The sequence below is a fragment of the Hemitrygon akajei genome, chromosome 28, assembly GCF_048418815.1.
Source record: "Hemitrygon akajei chromosome 28, sHemAka1.3, whole genome shotgun sequence".
Lineage (NCBI taxonomy): Eukaryota > Metazoa > Chordata > Chondrichthyes > Myliobatiformes > Dasyatidae > Hemitrygon > Hemitrygon akajei.
In genome coordinates this window covers 7,541,793-7,569,496 of record NC_133151.1, presented here as the reverse complement: position 1 = coordinate 7,569,496, position 27,704 = coordinate 7,541,793, and the positions used below count along the sequence as shown (strand labels likewise).

The 27,704-nt window shown below is 54.6% G+C and overlaps 1 protein-coding gene across 2 annotated transcripts in view; it reads right to left on the bottom strand.

The window, feature by feature from the left end:
* pld7 (phospholipase D family, member 7) overlaps positions 1–27,156 on the bottom strand; it is a 40,635-nt gene extending 13,479 nt beyond the window's left edge. Inside the window, exons 1-7 of one of the 2 annotated variants that reach the window (XM_073031264.1) lie at positions 26,890–27,156; positions 26,021–26,203; positions 16,588–16,728; positions 9,487–9,609; positions 8,414–8,616; positions 5,376–5,559; positions 4,269–4,383 (exon numbers count right to left, since the gene is read on the bottom strand). In XM_073031264.1, coding sequence (XP_072887365.1) covers positions 4,269–4,383; positions 5,376–5,559; positions 8,414–8,616; positions 9,487–9,609; positions 16,588–16,728; positions 26,021–26,203; positions 26,890–26,940 — 1,000 coding nt within the window. In that variant the 5' untranslated portion in view covers positions 26,941–27,156. Of the gene's footprint in view, positions 1–4,268; positions 4,384–5,375; positions 5,560–8,413; positions 8,617–9,486; positions 9,610–16,587; positions 16,729–26,020; positions 26,204–26,315; positions 26,596–26,889 lie in introns of those variants that run through there. The other variant, XM_073031265.1, reaches the window with a different exon arrangement.
* Positions 27,157–27,704: the final 548 nt, after the last annotated feature.

Genomic DNA, 27,704 nt, shown 5'->3' with positions numbered 1-27,704 from the left:
AAAATGAAGCACCTCAAACTTATCTGGGTTGAGCTCCATCTGCCACTTCTCAGCCCAGCTTTGCATCCTATCGATGTCCCACTGTAACCTCTGACAGCTCTTCACACTATCCACAACACCCCCAACCTTTGTGTCATCAGCAAATTTACTAACCCATCCAGGTCATTTATAAAAATCACAAAGAGTAAGGGTCCCAGAACAGATCCCTGAGGCACCTCACTGGTCACCGACCTCCGTGCAGAATACAGAATATAGTATTAATGGTAAGACTCCTGGCAGTGTGGAGGATCAGAGGGATCTTGGGGTCCGAGTCCATAGGACACTCAAAGCTGATGCACAGGTTGACTCTGGTTAAGAAGGCGTACGGTGGCCTTCATCAATCGTGGAATTGAATTTAGGAGCCAAGAGGTAATGTTACAGCTATATAGGACCCTGGTCAGACCCCACTTGGAGTACTGTGCTCAGTTCTGGTCGCCTCACTACAGGAAGGATGTGGAAGCCATAGAAAGGGTGCAGAGGGGATTTACAAGGATGTTGCCTGGATTGGGGAGCATGCCTTATGAGAATAGGTTGAGTGAACTCGGCCTTTTCTCCTTGGAGTGACGGAGGATGAGAGGTGACCTGATACAGGTGTATAAGATGATGAGAGGCAATGATCGTGTGGATAGTCAGAGGCTTTTTCCCAGGGCTGAAATGGTTGCCACAAGAGGACACAGGTTTAAGGTGCTGGGGAGTAGGTACAGAGGAGATGTCAGGGGTAAGTTTTTTACTCAGAGAGTGGTGAGTGTGTGGAATGGGCTGCCGGCAACGGTGGTGGAGGTGGATATGATAGGGTCTTTTAAGAGACTTTTCGATAGGTACATGGAGCTTAGAAAAATAGAGGGCTATGGGTAAGCCTAGGTAGTTCAAAGGTAGGGACACGTTCAGCACAGCTTTGTGGGCTGAAGGGCCTGTATTGTGCTGTAGGTTTTCTGTGTTTCCATGTGCCAGGGTCCGGGACGTCTCGGATTGAGTCCACAGATTTGGCAGGTGAATGCGCGGCCGCAGGGGGCAAGCTTTCAGATTTCAGGATCTCTCCCAGGACAGATGGGAGCTGTGCAAAAGGGATGGGTTCCTCCTAAACCCGATGGGGGGGGCCAATATCCTCGCAATGGGGGTAGGTGTGTGCTAGAGCTGTTGGGGAGGGTTTAAACTAATTTGGCGGGGTGGGGGTGGGAACCAATGATAGGGTTGAGTATGGGACAGTTGGTAGCCAAGTCGATGTGGTGTTTCGTGAGACAGTGAGGAAGGACAGGAGATGACAGGGCAAAATTGCAGTCAGTGGGATGAGTTGGGGGCCAAAATCGAAAAGGGTGACTGAGGATGTTATATTTGACTGCACACAGCTAATGAAATAAGGCAGATGATCTTGTAGCAGAGTTAGAGATCAGCAGATATGACACTGTGGGCACCAATGAATCAAAGCTGAAGGAAGATCGTACCTGGGAGCTTAACGTACAAGGATACAGATTGTATTGAAAGGACAGGCAGGTAAGCAGAGGGGGTGGAGGCAGCTCTGTTGGTTAAAAACTGAAATCAACTCCTTAGAAAGAGGTGACACAGGATCAGAAGATGTAGAATCCTTGTGGGTAGAGTTAAGAAACTGCAAGGGTAAAAGACCCTGATGAGAGATATTTACATACCTCCAAACAGTAGCCAGGACGCGGGCTACAAATTATAACAGGAGATAGAAAAGGCACGTAAGAGAAATGTTACAATAGTCATGGGGGATCTCAATATGCAGGTAGATTGGGGAAAATCAGGTTGGTGCTGGATCCCGAGAGAGAGAATTTGTAGAGTGCCTACTTTAGAGCAGCTCGTGGTTCAGCCCACCAGGAATTCAGCTATTCTAGAGCGGCTGTTATGTAATGGCTGACTGATTAGGGAGCTTAAGGTAAAGGAATGCTTTATAATATGATAGAATTCACCCTGCAGTCTGAGAAGGAGAAGCTAAAATCAGATTTATCAGTGTCACAGTGGAGTAAAGGGAATTGCCGAGGCAAGAGAGAGGAGCTGGCCGCAGTTGATTGCAAGGGGACACTAGCAGGGTGACGGCAAAACTGCAATGGCTGGAGTTTCTGGGAGCAATTCAGAAGGAGCAGGATAGACACATCCCAAAGGTGAAGAAGTATTCTGAAGGGAGGACGAGGCATCCGTGGCTGACAAGAGAAGTCGAAGACAACATAAAAGCAAAAGGGAAGGCTTATAACAGATCAAACATTAGTGGGAAGGCAGAGGATTGGGAAACTTTTAAATACCAACAGAGGGAATAGATAAAATATGAAGGTAAGGGAGGCAATGGTATAAAAGAGGATACAAAAAGTATTTTCAGATACATGAAGGGTAAAAGAGAGGCAAGAGTAGGTAGTGGACCACTGGAAAACGAGCTGGAGAGGTAGCACTGGGGGACAAAGACGTGGCAGACGAACTTCCTAAGTATTTTGCGTCTCTCTTCACTGTGGGAGACACGAGCAGCGTGCCAGAAATTCGAGAGTAGCGGGTGTCGTTGCTGCTACTCGGAGACGGTGCTGGGAAGCTGAAGGGTCTGAAGACAGATACATCGCCTGGACCAGACGGGACACCCCGGGGTTCTGAAAGAGGCGGCTGAAGAGATTGCGGAGGCATTAGCAACGATCTTTCAAGAATCACCAGGTTCCGGAGGACTGGAAAATTGGAAATGTCACTCCACTCTTCAAGAAGGCAGAGGGGCAGAGGGGAGGAAATTCTTGTCTGACAAACCTGTTGGAGTTCTTTGAGGAACTAACAGGCAGGAAGGACAAAAGAGAGCCATGTTGTGTACTTGGATTTTCAGAAGGCCTTTGACAAGGTGCCACACGAGGATGCTTAATGAGGTAAGAGCCCATGGTGTTGCAGGAAAGATTCTAGCACGGATAAAGCGGTGGCCGATTGGCAGGAGGCAAAGAGTGGGAATAAAGGGAGCCTTTTCTGGTTGGCTGCCGGTGACCAATGGTGTTCCACAGGGGTCAGTTTTGGGATCAATTCCTGTCACGTTATATGTCAATGACTTGGACGACGGAACTGATGGCTTTGTTGCAGTTGATGTGAAGATAGGTGGAGGAGCAGGTAGTTCTGAGGAAGTAGAGAGGCCTACAGAAGGACTTCGATGGACCAGGAGAATGGGCAAAGAAACGGCAGATGGAATACAGTGCCGGGAGGCGTACGGTCACGCGCTTTGGCTGCAGGATGGGGAGAAAATCCACAAATCGGAGCCGCAGAGGAACTTTCACTGGCAGGTTGAGTCGGTGGTGAGGAAGGCAAATGCGATGAGGGGGATTATTTTGAAAGGAGGAGGAAACGAAAACAAATATGTAATCCTGAGATTTTATAAGGCACTGGTGAAGCCTCACTTGGAGCATTGTGAGCAGTTTTGGGCCCCTTTTCGAAGAAAAGGTATGCTGGCTTTGGGGAGGGTCGAGAGGAGATACACGAGAGTGATCCCAGGAACGAAAGGGTTAACTTATGAGGGGCGTTTAAGGCTTTGGGCCTGGACTCGCTGGAGTTTAGAAGAACAGGTGGGGGGGGGGGGGGAATCTCATCAAGACCTATTGAGTATCGAAAGGCCTCGAAAGAGTGGACGTAGAGAGGATGTTTCCTACGGTGGGAGAGTCTAGACCCAGAGGGTACAGCCTCAGAACGGAAGGACGTCCCTTTAGAACAGAGATGAGGAGGAATTTCTTTAGCCAGAGGGTGGTGAACCTGTGGAATTCATTGCCATGGGCGGACGTGGAGGCCAGGTCGTTGGGTATAGTTAAAGCGGAGGTTGATAGGTTCTTGATTAGTCAGGGTGTCAAAGGTTACGGGGAGAAGGCAGGAGAATGGGTTTGAGAGGGATAGTAAATCAGCCATGATGGAATGTTAGAGCAGACTCGATGGGCTGAATGGCTTAAATCTGCTCCTGTGTCTTATGTCTAATTTTAAGGTGACCAGAGGAAAGTATAGGGGGATGTCAGAGGTAATTCTTTTTTTAAAACATAGAGAGTGAGGGGTTAGTACAACATTGTGGGCCAAAGGGCCTGTACTCTACTGTAATGGCCTCTGCCTTTGTTGTAATGACTGAGAATCGAGGGGGATGTGCCTGCCGTCGAGCACAGGGAGGTGGGCAAACATTGCTGCCGGAGTCTTTGCTCTGGGGGCGGGGGGGGGGAGAAACGAGCGAGGGGGTACGCGGGGATACTGGACGCAGGGCTGCCACCCCCCCCGGGAATTACCCTTCTCCACGAGGTAGTCGGTGTCCTCCGCGGACTCCTGAGGGCTGTTGACGGCGACCTTCAGCCGGATCCCGCGTGAGCTCAGAGCCCCCAGCCCCTCCAGAATCCGGCGGCCCTGTGGGGGGGAGAGAGAAACGGCAGAGCACCGGATTAGGGAGAGCGGACCGGGAGCAGGCGGCCTCCGTTCCCAATGGGCCGGGACACCTCCCTCGGGCTGGCCCCCCAGAGGTCACTACGGGCCACAAGAGAGTCCCCTCCCTGCCGCGCACCCCCCCCCCACGGGCACGGCGCTCTCCCCTCTCTCTGCCCTGATCCGGGGGTCCTGGGTTATCTGAGCGGCAGACCGCGGTCAGGTCAGAAGCGACACCCCCCCATTCTGCGTCCTCGGAAACGGGGCTCGGCTCCCCGCGCACTCGTGACGGCGCCTACTTCCTCCGCGGGCTGCAGAAGCTCAGCACGTCCCCGCCGACCCCCCCCGCCCCCCACCACCAGCCTCGACTGACGCGGCACAGGGGCCGTCCTGCCGTCCTGCCCGGGAGCTCCGCGGCTCGACCGCGAGGAACGGCAGAGCTCCACGGGAAGCAGCCCCCAGCCTCCGCGGGCCCTCGGTAAAGCAGCCAGTGTCTAGGACCCCACCCACCGGGACACTCCCTCTTCTCCCCTCTCCCGTTGGGCAGAAGCCCAAAAACACGTCCCACCAGGCCCGGGGACAGCGTCTACCCCGTGGCTACCGGACTCCGGAACGGACCTGACCCCACGATCCACCTCGTTACTGTTTGCCCGGGCCACACTCTCTGTGTCCGTGTTACGCTTCATTCTGCATCGTTAATGTTTACCTCGATGCTCTGATCTGTGTGACCAGCTTTTCACCGTATCGCGGTACGTGACAGTTCTGACCCCCACTCGAGGCTCGGCGCTCCCCCCCCCGTCCTTCTCACCGCACTCCGCAAACCACTCGTCACTCCTCCCGCCGTGCTCCCCTCCCCCCTCACCACCCCGAGAACTGAGATTCCCGAGCCCGAAGTCCAGCAGCGAACGCCACCCCACGGCGTGGTCCGGCCGAGCTGACCGCGCGGGCCCCCAGCCGGGGCACGGGGGCGTTCTCACCTCGGAGGCGGTGGGCTCCTCCTCGCTCTGGCCCCTGGCCCTCAGGGTGAAATAGTAGGCGGCAACGTCCACCGACCGGTTGGCCCGCTCCAGCAGCTCCTCCCAGGCCGAGTAGATGGACCGGTGGCGCGGGGCGCCCTTGGGGTAGAGCAGGCCCACGGGGATGCTCTCCACCAGCGTCAGGCTGCAAGAGAAAGCCCCCGAATCAATTCAACCCCCACCCACGTTGTGACAGAGACACACAGAGAGCATCCCACGCGGATACGTGGCGCCTCGGCAAAGGAGCCGGTCGAGAAATGGCAAGAGTTGAGGAAGAAGGGTCTCAGCCCGAAACGTTGACTGGTTATTCATTTCCCCAGACGCTGCCTGGCCTCCTCCGGCATTGTGTGTGTGTGTGTGTGTGTGTGTGAGTGTGTGTGAGTGTGTGTGAGTGTGTGTGAGTGTGAGTGTGTGTGAGTGTGAGTGTGAGTGTGTGAGTGTGTGAGTGTGTGAGTGTGTGAGTGTGTGAGTGTGTGAGTGTGTGAGTGTGTGTGTGTGTGTGTGTGTGTGTGTGTGTGTGTGTTGCTTGGATTTCCAGCAGACTTTCTTGTGTTTAAAGAAAATACTTTTTACGATGATGCCAGCATTTAATTCACATCCCTAGTTACCCCCTCCCGCTTTCCAATTCTCCTCCAGCCAGAGTTTGGATCCGTGTCACTCAACCCAAACACACTACTCCCCCCTCTTCTTACCTCCTCCCCCTCCTGGGTCCACAGTTCACCCACAGGCCTCCCCTCCCAGCCCCACACCCCCCCCATCAAGTTCCCGTTCAATCAGCCATACTGATTCCCATTCGATCAGAGTCCCGAACCGCCGAGCTCCCTCTGCTTCCGGCACGCGTCCAGTCCGCGCGCGCCTCGCCTCGGTCGGGCATCCGCTCTGCCCCGAGGGCCAGGAGGGGGTGCGGAGAACGGCGGGCGTCACGGGAACCCTCCACGGATCCCGTCCGCAAAATCGAAAGCCCCCTCCCGCCCCGGGGCGTTCTCTCTTCCCCCTCTCCGAGGCCTGAAAACGTGCCCCACCAGTCTCAGGGGCAGCTTTCTTTTAATTTATATATCAAACTAAACAAATTATAAAAGCCTTTTCATTCCTTACATGGATAGCCAATGCTTTCGACACTGACCTATTGCAATTAGCACTGCTGCTAATCATCTGGCTCCCCACCCCATTGAGGGAATCTTGCAAGCAGCACATGCCCGTTTCTCCGGCCCGAAACGCCGACTGGACTTCTCTCCACGAACGCTGCCTGGCCTGCTGAGTTCCTCCAACATTCTGTGTGTGCCCATGCTAAAACAGAGGGACTGCCTCACCTCCAGGAGGACCACAAACTCGTCGTAGGGTTCGGAGTCTCGCCTGCCTCGCTGACCCGGAGAGCTCTGCTGGCCGGAGTCAGGGCCTTGTGCTTTGACCCTTGGTAGGGTCACCCAAGCCGAACAGGTCACAGGTCAGAGGTCAGACTGAGAGTGGCCCACCGGTCCTCCAGGTTCAGGCCTAACAACCCTGACTGGTCAAACAAAACCGTTACAGAAACAGCAACGAAGATTCCTTCTACAACTGAGTCGACACGGATGTAAAATGAGGACCTTTATCATCGCGCTAAACGCCAGCGGCGTGACGGGCTGGAAGCAAGTCCCTCAGCCCAACTTCTCCAGTCGCGGAGCAACTCTCCCTCCCCACCGTCCCCCCGCGGTCGCTGCACAGAAGTCCGTGCGTCCCACCCGCTCCAAGATCGGATCCCACGTGCACTGGAGATGGAGCCTACCTCGCCGTGGCCCTCGACCCTACCGTCCGCCTGCTTCCGCGGCTCCCCCCGCGTGCTGACGGGGTGGAACGGCCTGCACGCGGGGGGCGGCCCGGTAGCGCCGGGGGACCCGGGTTCGACTCCCGCCGCTGCCCGCGAGGAGATCGTACATCACACCCCTCCCCCCCCGTGACGTAAAGGTCAGATCGGTCATCGTAAATCGTCCAGCGATTCGGCCAGAAGGGCCCGTCCCGCACGGGAAGGGCCAACGTCTCCCTATCTACCCGCGACGTCACTGGGGCATTCGCGAGAATACGCATGAGGTAGCGGACAAATACCAAGGAGGGAGAACAAAGCTGCGTTTATTAACCCTCTCTATTCTCCTCGCGACTATGGACGCCTTCGTAAGATCTCCTGCGCCCCAAGGGATAAAGTCCCTCCGAACCTTTGCAACCTTTCCCCAAATCCCGGACAGCTTGTAATCTGTCTCTGCACTGGTTCAAAAAAACACAAGAAACAGGAACAGGAGTCGGCCATCTTGCCCATCGAGCCTGCCCCACCGGTCAATAAGATCATGGCTGATCTGGCCACGGACTCATCTCCACCCACCTGCCCCAGAACCCTCAATTCCCTTTATAATTCCTGTAGGTAGGTGACTGGAACCGCAGAAACTTGCAACGTCCTTCCCGCAACGCGACCTCTAGGGGGCAAGCTGTTCTGTGATGGCATCCCCCTCTGCCCCTCTGCCCCCAACCTCACAGGGTGCCGCGGGATCTGCCTGGGACTGTACTCGCTGGAATTCAGAAGGATCAGAGGAGATCTTATAGAAACATACAAAATCATGAAAGGGATAGATAAGACAGAGGCAGGAAAGTCGTTTCCACTGGTAGGTGAGACTAGAGCTAGGGGACAAAGCCTCAAGATTCGGGGGAGTAGATTTGGGACGGAGATGAGGAGGAACTGCTTTTCCCAGTGAGTGGTGAATCTGTGGAATTCTCTGCCCAGTGAAGCAGTGGAGGCTGCCTCAGTAAATATATTTAAGACAAGGTTGGATAGATTTTTTCAGAGTAGGGGAATTAAGGGTTGTGGGGAAAAGGCAGGTGGGTGGAGATGAGTCCATGGCCAGATCAGCCATGATCTTATTGAATGGCGGGGCAGGCTCGATGGGCAAGATGGCCAACTCCTGCTCCTGTTTCCTGTGTTCTCGTGTGAGGTGAGCCACTGCCCGGATTAGGTTGGGTCGGAGAGATGGTCCCACCTGCAATGGTCTTGGCACGTCTCCTGCTGACCCGGCCACACGCTGTAAATCCAGTCCATCTTCAGCTCCTTCACCGGCACCCAGGTCCTGGGCAACGTCCCGGGGCCAACGAGCAGCCAGCCGCCCAGGACCAGGACCAGCAGGACCAGGGCGAGCGAGCAGAGCCACCAGGAGCGGGGGGCGTCCTTCCAGGCCTTGCCTCGCTGTGGGGGGGACACAAAGCGAGAGCTGGGTGGGGCGCAGTCTCTTCGTCAGCATCTACACGTTCTCCCCGTGCTCCGGTTCCCTCCCACGTCCCAGCGACATACGGAACCGGACAGTCATCTGCCCCCGTCCCCCACCCAGTGAGGAACCCCAACACGGGCACAGCCGAGGACCCCTGGGAGATCATTGTTCAACCGGAGCAGAGAGAGCACTATCTAGTGTCTGACTCTGGGAGTGTGTGATGGGACGGTGTGGAGGGAGATTCACTCTGTGTCTGACCCCAGGAGTGTGTGATGGGACGGTGTGGAGGGAGCTTCACTCTGTGTCTGACCCCGGGAGTGCATGACCGGACGGTGTGGAGGGAGTTTCACTCTGTGTCTGACCCCGGGAGTGTGTGATGGGACGGTGTGGAAGGAGCTTCACTCTGTGTCTGACCCCGGGAGTGTGTGATGGGACGGTGTGGAAGGAGCTTCACTCTGTGTCTGACCCCGGGAGTGTGTGATGGGACGGTGCGGAGGGAGATTCACTCTGTGTCTGACCCCGGGAGTGTGTGATGGGACGGTGTGGAGGGAGCTTCACTCTGTGTCTGACCCCGGGAGTGTGTGATGGGACGGTGTGGAGGGAGCTTCATTCTGTGTCTGACCCCGGGAGTGTGTGATGGGACGGTGCGGAGGGAGCTTCACTCCGTGTCTGACCCCGGGAGTGCGTGATGGGACGGTGTGGAGGGAGCTTCACTCTGTGTCTGACCCCGGTGTGGAGGGAGTTTCTCTGTGGTGGTCGAATCTTCTCCACTGCCTCCCACACCACTCAATGGAGAATCAAGGGGATATTTGGCACAGGACGTTACTCTCCCATCAGCAAAGGTTTACCTGCGGTATGCGCTGCATGACGGGGAACCTCGGCATCTCACTCCGCGAAATCCTCCTCTCGGGCCTTTCTGGAAGTTTCTCCCGCAGCTTCTGGAGGCTGGACATGGTTGGTCTCAGGTCCGGCTTGTGGAGGGGAAAGCAAGTCAGGTAGAAACCTTTCAGCGAAGGCACTCCTCAGTGTGGGGGGTCGGGGGGACCCCTCTGGCGATCGACCCTCCCCACGCAGGATTTCCGACACTGCTACCCTCCCCTTCGGCACGGTAACCTCCTAACCCCAGAATCACTCCCACAAACCAATTCAGGAACACCAGTAATTCTACAGACGCTGGAAATCCAGAATAGCGCACGCAGAATGCTGGAGGTACTCAGCAGGTCGGGCAGCGTCTATGAAGGGGAATAAACAGTCGACGTTCCAGCACAAGACCCTTAATCAGGACTGCAAGGGAAAGCACGGAAGCCGGAATGAGATGATGTGTGTGTGGGTGTGTGGGGGGAGGGAGGTGTACAAAATGGCCACTGACGGTTGAGGGGAAGGTGGTGGTGGGCGGGATGACGTAGGAAGCTGAGCGGTGATTGGTGCAGAAGCTTAAGGGCTGAAGAAGGAGGAATCTGATTGGAGAGGAGGGTGGACCGTAGGAGAGAGGGAGGGAGGAGGAGGGGCCCCAGGGGGAGTTGAGGAGAAGGAATGAGAGGGTAACTGGAATGGGGAATGGCGGGAGGGGGGAGAACGTACTGGAAGTTAGAGAAATCGATGCTCACGCCCCCAGGTTGGAACACGAGGTGTTGCTTCTTCGACCCGAGAGTGGCTTATGGCTCGATTTCAACATTTAAGAACGTTTGGACAGGTACGTGGATGGTAGGGGTATGGAGGGCTGTGGTCCTGGTGCAGGCCGATGGGAGTGGACGGTTTAAATGGTTTCAGCATCGACTAGATGGGCCGAAGAGCCTATTTCTGTGCTGTACTTCTCTACGGCTTATTCACGTGTGGCCTTGCAGTTAGGAGAGGGTCATGGGATGGGGGGGGGTGGGGGGTGGGGGGGAGATGTCCTTTGTAAACTTTCTCCCAGGGCCGGTGAAGATGTCCATCCCATTTGCAGCTGTCTGGGCAAGGGACTGGAGGTCGAAGGTCGGTCTGTGTGGGGGTCGGAGGTCGGTCTGTGTGGGGGTCGGAGGTCGGTCTGTGTGGGGGTCGGAGGTCGGTCTGTGTGGGGGTCGGAGGTCGGTCTGTGTGGGGGTCGGAGGTCGGTCTGTGTGGGTGGGCGGAGGTCGGTCTGTGTGGGTGGCAGGAGGTCGGTCTGTGTGGGTGGGCGGAGGTCGGTCTGTGTGGGTGGGCGGAGGTCGGTCTGTGTGGGGGTCGGAGGTCGGTCTGTGTGGGGGTCGGAGGTCGGTCTGTGTGGGGGTCGGAGGTCGGTCTGTGTGGGGGTCGGAGGTCGGTCTGTGTGGGGGTCGGAGGTCGGTCTGTGTGGGGGTCGGAGGTCGGTCTGTGTGGGGGTCGGAGGTCGGTCTGTGTGGGGGTCGGAGGTCGGTCTGTGTGGGGGTCGGAGGTCGGTCTGTGTGGGGGTCGGAGGTCGGTCTGTGTGGGGGTCGGAGGTCGGTCTGTGTGGGGGTCGGAGGTCGGTCTGTGTGGGTGGGCGGAGGTCGGTCTGTGTGGGTGGGCGGAGGTCGGTCTGTGTGGGGGTCGGAGGTCGGTCTGTGTGGGGGTCGGAGGTCGGTCTGTGTGGGGGTCGGAGGTCGGTCTGTGTGGGGGTCGGAGGTCGGTCTGTGTGGGTGGGCGGAGGTCGGTCTGTGTGGGGGTCGGAGGTCGGTCTGTGTGGGGGTCGGAGGTCGGTCTGTGTGGGGGTCGGAGGTCGGTCTGTGTGGGTGGTCTGAGGTCGGTCTGTGTGGGGGTCGGAGGTCGGTCTGTGTGGGGGTCGGAGGTCGGTCTGTGTGGGTGGTCGGAGGTCGGTCTGTGTGGGGGTCGGAGGTCGGTCTGTGTGGGGGTCGGAGGTCGGTCTGTGTGGGGGTCGGAGGTCGGTCTGTGTGGGTGGGCGGAGGTCGGTCTGTGTGGGGGTCGAAGGTCGGTCTGTGTGGGGGTCGGAGGTCGGTCTGTGTGGGTGGGCGGATGGGAGGGGGGAGCGGGGCTTTTTGTTGTTCTGCCGAGTGTTGTGAGTTGGCCACACTTACGCCTGCCCCACCCCAGCATATCCTTAGCTGGTTGTTAAATACAATCAGCGTGCTTCGATCCGATAAATAAATCTGAGTTTGGATCTGGACTGGATCAGCCGTTACCCCGCTGGCGTTTGGGGCAGTGACTCTGGCGGGGGTCAGGGCTTCCTCTCGGTTTCCACCACTGTCAGTCACGCGGGACGGGTGGAGACTCAGGAATACCGTCACACTCAGGTGTAGAAAGATACTTCGCTGCTGTTTCTGTAACGGTTTTGTTTGACCAGTCAGGGTTGTTGGCCCTGAACCTGGAGGACCGGTGGGCCACTCTCAGTCTGACCTCTGCCCTTTGACCTGTTTGGCCTGGGTGACCCTACCAAGAGCCAAAGCACAAGTCCCCGACTCCAGCCAACACAGCTCTCTGGGTCATCGAGGCAAGCGAGGCTCCAAACCCTACGATGAGGTTGTAGTCCTCGTGGAAGACCTGGGGAGTGGGGGAGGGGTGTTATGTCCGTGCCTGGGTAACCATGGAGAGGGGAACCATGGTACCGATGAGCTGTTCCAGGTCGGTTTGGCACAGCAGGGCACAAATCCCTGACATGGACGGGAACATTTTAATTTTACTAGCGTTAGTTGCTTTCAGCGTCTCCATGGTTTTGTGGTCGTCTGGCAGGAATACGTAGGTAATAAATGGGAAGTAGTATTCTTGAAATTTTTAGCTTCACTGATCCATTCACGTTGTGTCACGGTAACGTCGTGGTCATCACCAGCGACCCGGGTTCAATTCCTGCTGCTGTCCGTGAGGGGTCTGTACGTTCTCCCCCCCCGCCCGTGACTGCGTGGGTTTCCTCCCATAGTCCAACGGCGTACCGGTAGGGTAGACTAATTGGTCCTTGTAAATTGTCCCGCGATTAGGCTGGGTTTAAATCGGGGGTTGTGGGTGTAAGTGGGTGGCCGGTGGTCCAGCATGGTCTAGATGGCCAGAAGGGCCATGTTCTGTGGTGTACAACGCTAGGACTCATGCACTCATACAGTCAAACTACAGCGCAGAATCGAAGCCGAAACCATTTAAACTCCCATCGACCACAGACCTCCACACCCCTCCCATCCACGTACCTACCTGAACTTCTCTTAAATGCTAAAATCGAGCTGGCATGAGTCACAGCTCGTTCCCACACTCTCTGAGTGAAGAAGTTTCCCCTCGTGTTCCCCTTAAACTTTTCACCTTTCACCCTTAACCCATGACCTCTAACCTCAGTGGGGAAAACCTGCTTGCATTTACCCTATCTATACCCTCAGTGCCCTACCGTACTCCGGATGGTCCTACTGAAGTGCAAAACCTCCCACTTGTCTGCATTAAATTCCAGCTGGTCCGGATCCCTCTGCAAGTCAGGAAGCCATCGTCACGGTCCACCACACCCCCGATCTCACTGTCATCCAAATTCACTGGTCTGGTTAATCCAGATCGTTGACATAGACAACCAACAACAACGGACCCAGCACCGATCCCTGCGGCACTCCACGAGTCACAGGCCTCCGGTCAGAGAGGGAACCCTCTACTCCCACTCTCTGGCTTCTCCCACAAAGCTGACGTCTAATCCAAATTACTCCCTCGTCTTGAACACCGAGCGACTGACCAACCTCCCACACAGGACCTTGTCAAATGCCTCGCTAAACTCCACGTAGACAATATTCGCTGCCTTGCCTTCATCCACTTTCCTAGTAAATTCCTAAAATAAACTTTAAGATTGGTTATAAATGACCTACCACACATGAAGCCATCCCTAATCAGGCCATGCCTATCCAAACACTCATATTTCCAGTCCCACAGAATACCTTCCAATAACTTTCTCACTACTGATGTCAGGCTCCCCAGCCTATAATTCCCTGTTTTATACTCAGAGCCTTTTTTAAAAAACAGAACAACATTGGCTGTCCTTCAATCCTCCGGTACCTCCCCTGTCGCTAAGGATGATTTAAGTATCTCTGCCAGGGCCCCGGCAATTTCTGCACTTGTCTCCCGCAGGGCCTGAGGGAACACCTTGTCAGGCCCTGGGGATTTCTCCACCCTGATTTGCCTCTAGACAGCAAACGCCTCCTCCTCTGTAATCTGTACAGGGCCCGTGAAAAGTCGATGCTGCTTTGTCTCACTTCTACAGACTCTGTGTCCGTCTCCCGAATAAACACAGATGCAAAAAATCCATTTAAGATCTCTCCCATCTCTTTAGGCTCCACACATGGATTCCCACTCTGATATTCCAGAGGAACAATTCTGACCCTTGCAATCCTTTTGCTCTGAACAGATCTGTAGAAATCTCCTTCACCTTGTCTGCTAGAGCAACCTCATACCTTCCTTTAACCCTCCTGATTTCCTTCCTAAGTGCTCTCGTTTCCTGTACTCCATAGGTGCCTCATTTGTTCCCGCCTGCCTACACCTTCTCCTATTTCTTCACCAGGGCCTCAATATATCTTGGAAACCGAGGTCACCCTTGCCTTTTATTCCGACAGGAACGTACAAACTCTGCACTCTCTAAATTTCACTTTCGAAGGCCTCCCACGTTCCAAGTCCACCTCGGGAGACCCCCGGTATCGCTGACCTGCGAGAAGCGCATCCGGCCGCAGCTTCTAACAATCCGCATTGAGGAACTGGACGGACTCCGGATCATCCGGGAGGCCGAGGGGGGTGACAGGCGGGACATATCGAGGTGCAGGACACGGGAAACTGGGTGACAGTCAGGAAGGGGAAAGGGGTTAAGGAGCCAGTGCAGAGGGCCCCTGCAACCAGCCCCCTCAACGACGTAAAACAGCCTGTCCCAATCCACACTTGGCAGATCATTTCTCATACCGTCAAAATTGGCCTTTCTCCTATCTGGAATCTCAACGCGAGAACCAGACCCATCTTTTTGCAGAATTAGTTCGAAACTAATGGCATTTTGGTCACTGGATGTAAAGTGTTCCCCTGCATGGAGTTCTGCCACCTGCCCTGTCTCGTTCCCTAACAGCAGATCCAGTATCACACTCTCTCTCTACGTACTGATTGAGGAAACTTCTGAGAAACTCTGTCCCATCCAGTCCTTTTACAGTCTGGGAGTCCCAGTCAATATGTGGAAAGTTAACATCACCCACTATCACAGCCTTGTGTTTCTTGCAACAGTCTGCGATCTCTCTGCAAGTTTGTTACTCTAAATCCCGGAGACTATCGGGTGGTCTGTAATACAGCCCCCAGCAACGTGGCCAACCCGTCCATATTTCGCAGTTCCACCCACAATGCCTCAGTAGACGAGCTCTCCAGTCTGTCCTGGCCGAGCACGGCCGTGACATTAGTAACACAACCCCTCCCACTCTCAATCCAAAACTACAGAGCCCCGCAATACTGGGCTGCCTCTCCTGCAACCCAGTCTCACCGACGGCACACGGAGCTTAGGAAAACCAACAGCTATGGGTAACCCTAGGCAATTTCTGCAGTGAGCTCGACACAGCGTCGTGGGCCGAAGGGCTGGTATTGTGCCGTAGGTTTTCTATGTTTCTACCATTAATCCCGGGTGTTGATCCATGCCCTGGGCTCACCCGCCTTTCCTACCATACTTCTTGCTTTGAACTGTACGCACCTCGGGACACTAGTCGCACCACGCTCGACCTTTCTGACTCCTGACCTTCCCTGAGGTCTTACCAACATCTGCCTCTCCACAAACTGTTCTGGCACTCTGCTTCCCACCCCCCTGCAACTCGAGTTTAAACCCCACCCCCGAGCAGCATTAACACACCTGCCCGCTGGGATATCAGTCCCCCTCCAGTTCAGGTGCAAACCGTCCCTCCTGTGCAGGTCCCACATCCCTGGAATGGAGCCCAATGATCCAAAAATCTTATCCCCTCCCTCCCTCCTACACCAACTCCTTAGCCACGTGTTCATCTTCCTCGTTCTGGCCTCACCGGCACGTGGCACGGGTAGCAATCCTGAGATCACAACCCTGGAGGTCCTGCCCCTTAACTTAGCACCTAACTCCCTGAACTCCCTCTGCGGAACCTCGTCACTCTCCCTACCCGTGTCATTGGTACCTACATGGACCACGGCCTCCGGCTGTTCACCCGCCCACTTAAGAATGCTGAGGATTTAATCCGAGATATCCCAGACCCTGGCACCCGGGAGGCAGCATACCATCCAGGAATCTCGTTCTCGGCCACAGAACCTCCAGTCCGTTCCCCTATCTACTGGATCTCCTATCACCACTCTGTGCCTCTTTCCCTCCCTTCCCTTCTGAGTCACAGAGGCTGACTCAGTGACAGAGACCCGACCACTGTGACTTTCCTCGGCTAGGTCACCCCCCTCCCAACGGTATCCAAAGCGATACAATGGCTGTTTTACCCCTTTCCCGTTCCTGACTGTCACCCAGTCTCCCGTGTCCTGCACCTTGGGTGTAACTGCCTCTCTATACCCCCTACCTATCACCCCCTCAGCCACCAGAATGATCCGGAGCTCATCCAGTTCCAGAGTTCCAGCTCCAACCTCACACGGATTGTTAGAAGCTGCGGCCGGAGTCGCTTCTCGCAGTTGTAGCCGCCAGGGACTCTGGAGGTCTCCCCGCCTTCCCACACCCCTCAGGAGGAGCGTTACACTACCCTGCCTGGCGACTCCACCGTACTAAAGGGCAGGGGAGAAAAAAAACTTAGCCCGGAGGTTTTCTGTGACTAAATCCTCGAAGAGCTGGAGCTGCTAGGCTCACCACCCTGACTCTGCCCACTCAGATGACGGCCGCCGAGCTTGCTCCTCCTTCCTGTGAATCAATCCCACGCACTGGACCACCTGGTGGCGGTGAGCTCCTGAGTCAGCTCCCGGTTGGGTCACCCAGGGCGGGAAGGTCCGGGGGCTGGTTCCAGGCAGAGCGCGAGCCCAGTGCGGCCAGGCTGGGGCTTCGCGGATAGGCGAAGCGGGGCCGCGGTTTCAGCGGGCAAAGAACTGACCTTGGGCACGGGACGGGGCGCGACGCTGAGTGGGGTGTCCACCTCCTCTTCCTCCATCTCCACCTCCTCCACCTCCTCCACCACCGGAGGATTCACTTTGATCTTCTCCACCAGTATCTTTGGGATGGTCCTCGGGACGACCTGCCGGAGAGGGGCACCAGACGTTAGGAGCTCACAAGTCGGAGGGAGACTGAAAACAACCACAGCCACAACCTCGCACTCAACTAATTACTGACCACGGGGGGCGGGGGGGGAGATGGAGGTCCTTCACCCGGCCTCGGGCAGCTGGATCCCCGACCTCCTGTCAGGTGGTAAGAGTGGGCTCCCTCACCTCACCCCCTCAACACAGGAGCCCCTCAGGGCTGGGTCCTTTACCCCCTGTATACCCGTGACCGCGTCGCCACCCACAGCTCCAATCTACTAATTAAATTTGCTGACTGATTGGCCTAATCTCAAATGGTAACGAGGCAGCCTACAGAGAAGAGGTCATCTCTCTGACACAGTGGTGTCAACAAACAGCCTCTCCCTCAATGTCGCAGAAACAAAGTTGTGGACTGCAGGAGGAATGGAGACGGGCTAACCCCATCAATGGATCTGGGGCTGAGAGGGTGAACAGCTTCAAGTTCCTCGGCATCCACATCACCGAGGATCTCACGTGGTCTGTACACACCGGCTGTGTGGTGAAAAAGGTACAACAGCTCCTCTTTCACCTCAGACGGTTGAGGAAGTTTGGTGTGGGGCCCCCAGATCCTCAGGACTTTCTACAGGGGCACAATTGAGAGCAAACCGACTGGCAGCATCACGGTCTGGTACAGGAACTGTACCTCCCTCAATCCCAGGACTCTGCAGAGAGTGGTGCGGACAGCCCAGCGCATCTGTAGATGGGAACTTCCCACTATTCAGGACATTTACAGAGACAGGTGTGTAAAAAGGGCCTGAAGGATCATTGGGGACCCGAGTCACCCCAACCACAAACTGTTCCAGCTGCTCCCATCCGGGAAACGGTACCGCAGCATAAAAGCCAGGACCAACAGGCTCCGGGACAGCTTCTTCCACCAGGCCGTCAGACTGATTAACTCACACTGACACAATTGTATCTCTGTGTTATATTGACTGTCCTGTTGTACATACTATTTATCATACATTACTATAAATTCTACATTGCACATTCAGATGGAGACGTGAAGATTTTTTGCTCCTCATGTATGTGAAGGATGTAAGAAATAAAGTTAATTCAGTTTCAAATTTCCTTCATTAGGGAATCGGAGGTGGAGAGGGGCAACTCGCGAAATTCCCTGGCGTTACTCTATCAGAGTAACGAGAGACCAGCGCAGAAGTGAAGTACATCAGAAAGAAGTCACAACGGCACCCTCTACTTTTTTTAAGAAGTTTCTGTAGATTCTGCATGTCACCTAAAACTCTGAAAAACATTTATAGATGCTTGGGGTCTGGGTGCATCACGGCTTGGTGCGGGAACTCCAACACCCAGGAATGGAAAACTCCTCAAGACCTGGTGGATACGATCCACTCTATCACAGGAAACGCTCTCCCCACCGTTGAGTACATTTACTGCTCTCGGGGAGGAGGTGAAGGAGCCCCAGGTCCCACACCACCAGGTTCAGGGACAGTTATCACCCCTCGACCATCAGGTCCCACACCACCAGGTTCAGGGACAGTTATCACCCCTCGACCATCAGGTCCCACACCACCAGGTTCAGGGACAGTTATCACCCCTCGACCATCAGGTCCCACACCACCAGGTTCAGGGACAGTTATCACCCCTCGACCATCAGGTCCCACACCACCAGGTTCAGGGACAGTTATCACCCCTCGACCATCAGGTCCCACACCACCAGGTTCAGGGACAGTTAACACCCCTCAACCATCAGGTCCCACACCACCAGGTTCAGGGACAGTTATCACCCCTCGACCATCAGGTCCCACACCACCAGGTTCAGGGACAGTTATCACCCCTCGACCATCAGGTCCCACACCACCAGGTTCAGGGACAGTTATCACCCCTCGACCATCAGGTCCCACACCACCAGGTTCAGGGACAGTTATCACCCCTCGACCATCAGGTCCCACACCACCAGGTTCAGGGACAGTTATCACCCCTCGACCATCAGGTCCCACACCACCAGGTTCAGGGACAGTTATCACCCCTCGACCATCAGGTCCCACACCACCAGGTTCAGGGACAGTTATCACCCCTCGACCATCAGGTCCCACACCACCAGGTTCAGGGACAGTTATCACCCCTCGACCATCAGGTCCCACACCACCAGGTTCAGGGACAGTTATCACCCCTCGACCATCAGGTCCCACACCACCAGGTTCAGGGACAGTTATCTCTCCTCGACCATCAGGTCCCACACCACCAGGTTCAGGGACAGTTATCACCCCTCAACCATCAGGTCCCACACCAGCAGGTTCAGGGACAGTTATCACCCCTCGACCATCAGGTCCCACACCACCAGGTTCAGGAACAGTTATCACCCCTCGACCATCAGGTCCCACACCACCAGGTTCAGGGACAGTTATCACCCCTCGACCATCAGGTCCCACACCACCAGGTTCAGGGACAGTTATCACCCCTCGACCATCAGATCCCGCACCACCAGGTTCAGGGACAGTTATCACCCCTCGACCATCAGGTCCCACACCACCAGGTTCAGGGACAGTTATCACCCCTCGACCATCAGGTCCCACACCACCAGGTTCAGGGACAGAGCCCACATCCTAGAGCACTGGGGTGGGGGCCTCGTACCCCGGTGAGACAGGGGCACGCCCCTGGGTGGGAGTGGGGGCCCCGTATCCTGGTGAGGCAGGGGCACACCCCTGGGTGGGGGTGGGGGCCCCGTATCCCGGTGAGACAGGGGCACGCCCCTGGGTGGGAGTGGGGGCCCCGTATCCCGGTGAGGCAGGGGCACGCCCCTGGGTGGGGGTGGGGGCCCCGTATCCCGGTGAGGCAGGGGCTCGCCCCTGGGTGGGGGTGGGGGCCCCATATCCCGGTAAGACAGGGGCACGCCCCTGGGTGGGGGCCCCGTACCCCTGTGAGACAGGGGCTCGCCCCTGGGTGGGGGCCCCGTACCCCGGTGAGGCAGGGGCTCGCCCCTGGGTGGGGGCCCCGTACCCCGGTGAGACAGGGGCTCGCCCCTGGGTGGCCCCGTACCCCGGTGAGGCAGGGGCATGCCCCTGGGTGGGGGCCCCGTACCCCGGTGAGGCAGGGGCACGCCTGTCCCAGCACGCAAAGTCAGACGGGGCGGATGAGATCGACGGGGAGATCCAACGGCCAGGACGGCGGTTCCGCAGGGGCCCCGCGGCCATCCACTGCGACCTTGGAATGCCCCGGCTGGGACGACGGCTCGTCCCCGGGGCAAAGGGAGCGGATCTGCCCCAGTGCAGAGACCTCCCCACTTCTCACACCGGCTTCCCGTCAGCGTTCGACACAACGGACAGCAACATAGCGCTCTGGGATTCGCTTTCTTGCAGGCGTTGATAGAAAATCAAGAAATACCATCGAATTTATGAGAAAAACAAACCCTAAATGACTGATCGATGTGCCAGAATGAGACGAACTGTGCAGATTCAAATTAAATACTGAGAACGAGGTAGAGTCCTTGAAAACGAGCCTGCAAGTTCACATAGACGAGTACAGCACAGGAACAGGCCATTCAGCCCACATAGTGGTGCTGACCTGGCTAAAAACCAAATCAAAATCACCCAAACACTAACCCCTCCTACCTACACCATGTCCAAATCCCTCCATCTTCCTCCCATCCATCTGCCGATCCAAACGTCTCCTAAAAGCCTCCAATGTATTTGCCTCCACCTCCGTACCAGGCATCCCGAGTAAAAAACACCCCTCACATTCCCCCCTCACCTTCAATGCTACCCTCTGGTATTAGTCATTTCTACCCTGGGATACTCCCTGTCCACTCTATCGATGCCTCTCATCATCTTACAGACCTCTATCAGATCTCCCCCGATTAAACGATTAATAGCTGTTATATATAAACAGTTAATGGATGCACGGATGTCGCCTAATGATGAGGTTAAACATACTTGGGAAACAGAACTTCAACACTCACTTTCAGACGATCAATGGGAGTAAAATTTATTATCTAGATAATGATTCATCTATCTGTGCACGTCACTCCCTAATTCAGTTTAAGACAGTACACAGGGCCCACATGTCAAAAGATAAACTAGCGCATATTTTTTCTAATATAAGTCCCACCTGTGACAGATGCGACAGACAGACTTTATTGATCCCGAGGGAAATTGGGTTTCGTTACAGTCACACCAACCAAGGATAGTGTAGAAATATAGCAATATAAAACCATAAATAATTAAATAATAATAAGTAAATTATGCCAAGTGGAAATAAGTCCAGGACCAGCCTATTGACTCAGGGGGTCTGACACTCCGAGGGAGGAGTTGTAAAGTTTGATGGCCACAGGCAGGAATGATTTCCTACGACGCTCAGTGTTGCATCTCGGTGGAATGAGTCTCTGGCTGAATGTACTCCTGCGCCTAACCAGTACATTACGGAGTGGATGGGAGACATTGTCCAAGATCGCATGCAACTCTGAGGTGGCTACTCTAACTCATATGTTTTGGTCCTGTGTAAAGTTAAATAATTTTTGGAGGGATGTGCTTAGAATATTATCAAAAGTTATAGGTGTGGATTTACAACCCAATTCACTTACGGCAATCTTTGGGATTATTCCAGAGGAAACAGGAAGAGTTCCTGTTTCCGCTCAACATGTGACAGCCTTTTCAACCTTACTGGCTGGGAGAACTATCTCGTTACACTGGAAAGATCCTCATCCGCCTACTGTTTTTAATTGGCTCTTCTCCATTATGTCCTGTTTAAGTTTGGAGAAAATTAGAAGCTGGACGTTTGACACATCTTTTAACTTTGAGCAAGTCTGGCAACCCTTTATTCAATATTTTCATATGATTTAATTTTTTTTTCTTTTTTTAAGGAAAAATTTTCCTCATCCGCAAAGGTTCGGAGGTGACTGGAAGGATGTTCTCTTTCTTCATTTTTTTCCTAATTTTATCCTCAAATAGACTGCCCAATCTTTCTTTCTTTTTTGTTTTAGGTTAGCTTAGCAGGATTTTTCTCTCTAATAAAATTTCCAATTTTTTTTTCTTTACGATTTGTCGAGAGGAGTTGTGGTTTCTTGTTTATAAACTATATACAACAGCTTAACATTATATTTAATTGACCTTGACAGTATATTTTTTTTGTTGTTTCTACATCTGTTGTATTATGTGTTTGCTAAAACTTCTCCTCTGATTTGTACTTTTTTCTCTGTTAGAAAATTAATAATAAAAAAAGATTGAAATGGATGGAGATCTTCCCTCGGCCTCCGACGCTCCAGAGAAAACAACCCAAGTTTATCCAGCCTCTCCTGATAGCACAGGCCCTCTAAACCAGGCAGCGTCCTGGTAAACCTCCTCTGCAGCCTCTCCAAAGCCCCAACATCCTTCCGGTAGTGGGATGACCACAACTCTACACAGTACTCCAGACGCGACCTGACCAGAGTTTTATAAACTTGCAAGATATCCTCCTGACCTTTGAACTCAATGTCTCGACTGACAAAAGCAAGCATTCTATAAGCCTTCTTAACCACCCCATCGACCTGTGCAGCCGCTTTCAAGGACTTGGATCCCACGATCTCTCTGCTCAGCAACACTGTTGATGATCTTGCCCTTACCACTGTGGAATCTCCTTGCATTTGCCCTGCCAAGGCACAGCAGCTCACATTTATCTGGGTTAAACTCCATCTGCCTTTCCTCTGCCCATTTCGGCAACATTTCTATCTCGTGCTGTATTCTTTGCCAATCTTCTAAACTATCCACAACTCCACCAGTCTTCATATCGCCTGCAAACTTACTAGCCCACCCATCTAGATCGTCATCCAGGTCATTTATAAACATCACAACCAGCAGAAGTCCCAGCACAGATCCCTACAGAGCACCACTAATCACTGACCTCCAGCTCAAACAAGTCCCTTCAACCACTGCCCTGTCTCCTTATACACAAGCCAATTCACCGTGGACCCCATGCATCCCAGCCTTCCGTGAGGGACTTTGTCAAACACCTTACTAAAATCCATGTAGACAACATTCACTGCCTTACCCTCGTCGATCTCTCTAGTCTCCTTGGCAAAAGTAAACTCAATCAAGTCGGAAAGTTACGGCCTGCCCAGCACAAAGCCACGCTGGCTCTCCCTAATTAGGCTATGGGTTTCGAAAGGCTCTTCTATCCCATCCTGAGAAAACTTTCTCCAGCCATGCCCCTACAACTGACGTGAGACTCACCGGTCTACAGCTCCCAGTTTTTTCCCTAAATAGAGGTAAAACATTAGCCTCTCGCCAGCCGTCCGGGACTTGCCCGGGGCTAGAGGCGACACAAAGATACCAGTCCAGGGCGCAGGAGTCTCACCCCTTGCCTCTTTCAATAACCCGAAGGAAGTTCCATCAGGGCCGGGGGTCTTATCCGCCTTAACACGGTCAAACCCCACATAGCGCTGATTTGTTGCAACGTGGCTATTCAATTTTTTAGTGAAATTTTTTTTTAAATGAGGGAAATTCATTCTAAGCAACACTTAACAGCTCTCGAGGGCGGCCGCCATTACAGTAAGCATTCAGCCAGCCAATGAGAGCGCTAGTCTGAGCCACCCACAGCCAATCGCGTATTAGTTCACCCTCTGCCTCCCCCCCCACCCCCCCCACGATGTCTGGAAGACGGCCTGCAGCTTCCCGTGTGGGAAGTGCATCCACGGTGTCCAATGGATTTCAGGTGGGTGTTGGCGCCTCTTTGAAACTGGCTACGTCGCCAATTATTTCCAAAGTGCAAGGCACGACAAAAGCCTCTGCATCTCAGAGTTATCATCGACGGAGCCAGGTTCGAGGAGCCACTTGCTTGGGGGGGGGGAAAAACGGGAAATAGTCTGAGATTCAGGACGTTTACAAGGACGTAAAAAAGAGCCCGAAGGATCACTGGGGACCCGAGTCACCCCAACCTCAGACTGTTCCAGCTGCTCCCATCCGGGAAACGGTCCCGCAGCATAAAAGCCAGGACCAACAGGCTCCGGGACAGCTTCTTCCACCAGGCTGATGAACTCACGCTGATTTGAGTGTACTCTATATCACACTAACTGTTCTATTTATTATAAATTACTGTGATTGCACATTCAGACGGGGGCGTAACGTAAAGATTTCTACTCCCCGCGTACGTGAAGGATGTCAGAAATAAAGTCAGTTCAGATATTTGGGAGGATAGGTGTCTTAACGACCCCGTCCTCAGAGTAACCCACGGTCCGACCGTACTTGAAGGACGCCCGACACTTCCTCCTCCTTGCGCCCTAACGTACTTACACACTCACCACTCTCCCGGTCCTCCATATCCTTCCCCTCGGTAAATACTGAAGCAACGTACTCATTAAGTATTTCGCTCACATTCTCCTCATCCAAGCAAATGTTCCCCCCCACCCCACACCCTCCAATCCCTTGTAACTCTCCTCTGCAGACACGAGGAAATCTGCAGACGCTGGAAATTCAAACAACAACACACACAAAATGCTGGTGGAACACAGCAGGCCAGGCAGCATCTATAGGGAGAAGCACTGTCGACGTTTCGGGCCGAGACCCTTCGTCAGGACTAACTGAAAGGAAAGATAGTAAGAGATTTGAAAGTAGGAGGGAGAGAGGGAAATGATAGGAGGAGACCGGAGGGGGTGGGGTGAAGCTAAGAGCTGGAAAGGTGATTGGTAAAAGGGATACAGAGCTGGAGAAGGGAAAGGATCATGGGACGGGAGGCCGCAGGAGAAAGAAAGGGGGAGGGGAGCACCAGAGGGAGATGGAGAGCAGGCAGGGAGTGATTGTGAGAGGGACAGAGAGAAAGAAAAAAGGGGGGAATAAATAAGGGATGAGGTAAGAAGGGGAGAAGGGGCATTAACGGAAGTTAGCCAAGTCAATGTTCATGCCATCAGATTGGAGGCTACAGGACGAAGGGTCTCGGCCCAAAACGTCGACAGTGCTTCTCCTATAGATGCTGCCTGGCCTGCTGTGTTCCACCAGCATTTTGTGTGTGTTGTTGTCGGTATATAAGGTGTTGTTCCTCCAACCTGAGTGTGGATTCATTTTGACAGTAGAGGAGGCCATGGATAGACATATCAGAATGGGAATGGGATGTGGAATTAAAATGTGTGGCCACTGGGAGATCCTGCTTTCTCTGGCAGACCGAGCGTAGGTGTTCAGCGAAACAGCAATTATCTCGGCCCGAAACGTCGACAGTGCTTCTCCCTATAGATGCTGCCTGGCCTGCTGTGTTCCACCAGCATTTTGTGTGTGTGTTGTTGTTTGAATTTCCAGCATCTGCAGATTTCCTCGTGTTCGTGTCACATCCTTCTCCTTGGTAAATACTGAAGCTTAGTCCTGGACACTGAGGATCTGGTCAGGCACCTTGCCCAGCATGGAATTCCCCCGGGCCAGAGCAGATTTGGTCCTCTCTGGAGGGGAGGGGTGCATCCACACACAGGCTGACATGGGGCTGGGGGGGGCTCGGGTCTGCGCTGACACGGGGCTGGGGTCTGCGCTGACACGGGTCTGGGCTGGGGTCTGTGCTGACACGGGTCTGGGCTGGGGTCTGTGCTGACACGGGGCTGGGGGGGGCTCGGGTCTGTGCTGACACGGGGCTGGGGGGGCTCGGGTCTGTGCTGACACGGGTCTGGGGGGGGCTCGGGTCTGTGCTGACACGGGGCTGGGGGGGCTCGGGTCTGTGCTGACACGGGTCTGGGGTCTGCGCTGACACGGGTCTGGAGTCTGCGCTGACACGGGTCTGGGCTGGGGTCTGCGCTGACACGGGTCTGGGCTGGGGTCTGTGCTGACACGGGGCTGGGGGGGCTGGGGTCTGCGCTGACACGGGGCTGGGGGGGCTGGGGTCTGCGCTGACACGGGTCTGGGCTGGGGTCTGCGCTGACACGGGGCTGGGCTGGGGTCTGCGCTGACACGGGGCTGGGCTGGGGTCTGCGCTGACACGGGGCTGGGCTGGGGTCTGCGCTGACACGGGGCTGGGGGGGCTGGGGTCTAGGCTGACACGGGGCTGGGGTCTAGGCTGACACGGGGCTGGAGTCTAGGCTGACACGGGGCTGGAGTCTGTGCTGACACGGGGCTGGGGTCTAGGCTGACAGACCCCTCACAGTCGGGGCGAGTTTGCGCCGTTTCCAATCAAACTTTCTTCTTAGCCGACCCCACAGTTTCGGTCTGTTGTGTAAATCAGGCAGTTCATTTTCACACAGCTCGGTCCTATTCCCGGAAACCAGCCCATTTCCCTCGGTCGTGTCTTCAACGACTGGCGCTTTGCAAACGGCTCCGCCCTCCCCTCCCCTCCCCTCCCTACCCCACAACTCACCGGGGTCTCCTCCTCCTCCTCCTCATCCTCCTCCTTCCGGCTGATCCGGGGGATCCGGGAGCTGGCTCGGATGGGATTCCTGGGAGTGGGAATCATCGATTCCTTGGAGTGGGCCACCTGCTTCCCTTCCTCCTCGGAATCCGCCACCTCCTCCCCGGCATCTGCGGGCTCCAGGTCGGAGGTCTGCCCCCGGAAAAAAAATAAACGCGGGAAAAAAAAAATCACAATTATAATTTATAAACACCCAGCCCGGGGCTAAAGTTGAACTTCTGTGGCAACTACATCTTAAACGCACTTAAGTACGACCGTGTTATCTCGTAGCCTTGTGTTGCAGTCGATACAAAAGTAACATTTCGGCGCCAAAACCCGCCCCCCCGGTTCGAGTCGGGGCCGCGGAATCCGGAGTGTTGATTAATCCGGCGCCAGGATTTCAAACCCTGCAAAAGGAATCGAATCAGCTCTCCCTCCCCTCGCCTCGCCAACAGAAAGTGTATATTTACACTTCATCAAAGTAACAAGCTGCAGAAGTTAATCCGAGCGGCGAAACGCAGGTCGCGACCGGCCGGGGAACGGGGGGGTGTTTCGGGGCGGACACAGAGTAACCGATCCCCGATAGAAGGAGATGGAATTGCACACGTGTCGTTGTGATGTGTAGGGAAGTGTTTACAACACCGCCTGGTAACTTTACACACAAATGTCAAACCGAGAAGCCTCGTAGCGGTCTCGGCAGAAAGCAAGGAAGTGGGGTGGAGGGGAGGGGGGGTAATATATAACAATTAGGAAAGGCAGCCGGTAGCCCCGGCATTTGCGGGCGGCAGTGAAACCAGGACCGCTCCCCGCTCCCCTTCCTGCCCTCCGCAGCCCCGTACCTGGTTCAGACGCTTTGACCTCCTGCGTGTTTCCGTCGCCCTTCTCGGCATTTGGGAAGCGTTTCTCTTCGGTATTTATCAATCAGTCGACACTAGCAGGGAGCCCGCAAACCTGGCTTTGCACCCGCTTTTCTTCCTGTGAGCCGGCAAGGAAATCGCCCTCCGGCCCCCAGAAACTTCTCCCGCTGGTGAAATGTCAACCGACGCTGTTTGAATTCAAACCGATGTCAGTTTAAGCGGGGTTGGCCTTTTTCCTGTTTTGTTCTGCGTCGTCACTCTGCCCTCCAGTGGAGAAAGAAAGGGAAAAAGCAGAGAGAGACTCACAGCAAGACAGAGAGAGACTCACACACACACACACACACAAACTCACAGAAACACTCACACAAACTCACAGAAACACTCACACAAACTCACAGAAACACACACACAAACTCAGAGACACACACACAAACTCAGAGAGACACACACACAAACTTAGAGACACACACAGACAGACAGACAGACACACACACACAAACTCAGAAACACACACACAAACTCAGACACACACAGACACACACACACACAAACTCACAGAAACACACAAACTCAGAGACACACACACACAAACTCAGAGACACAGACAGACACACACACACACAAACTCACAGAAACACACACACAAACTCAGAGACACACACAGACAGACAGACACACACACACACAAACTCACAGAAACACACACACACACACACAAACTCACAGAAACACAAACTCAGAGACACACACACAAACTCAGAGAGACACACACACAAAGAGAGAGACACACAAACAGA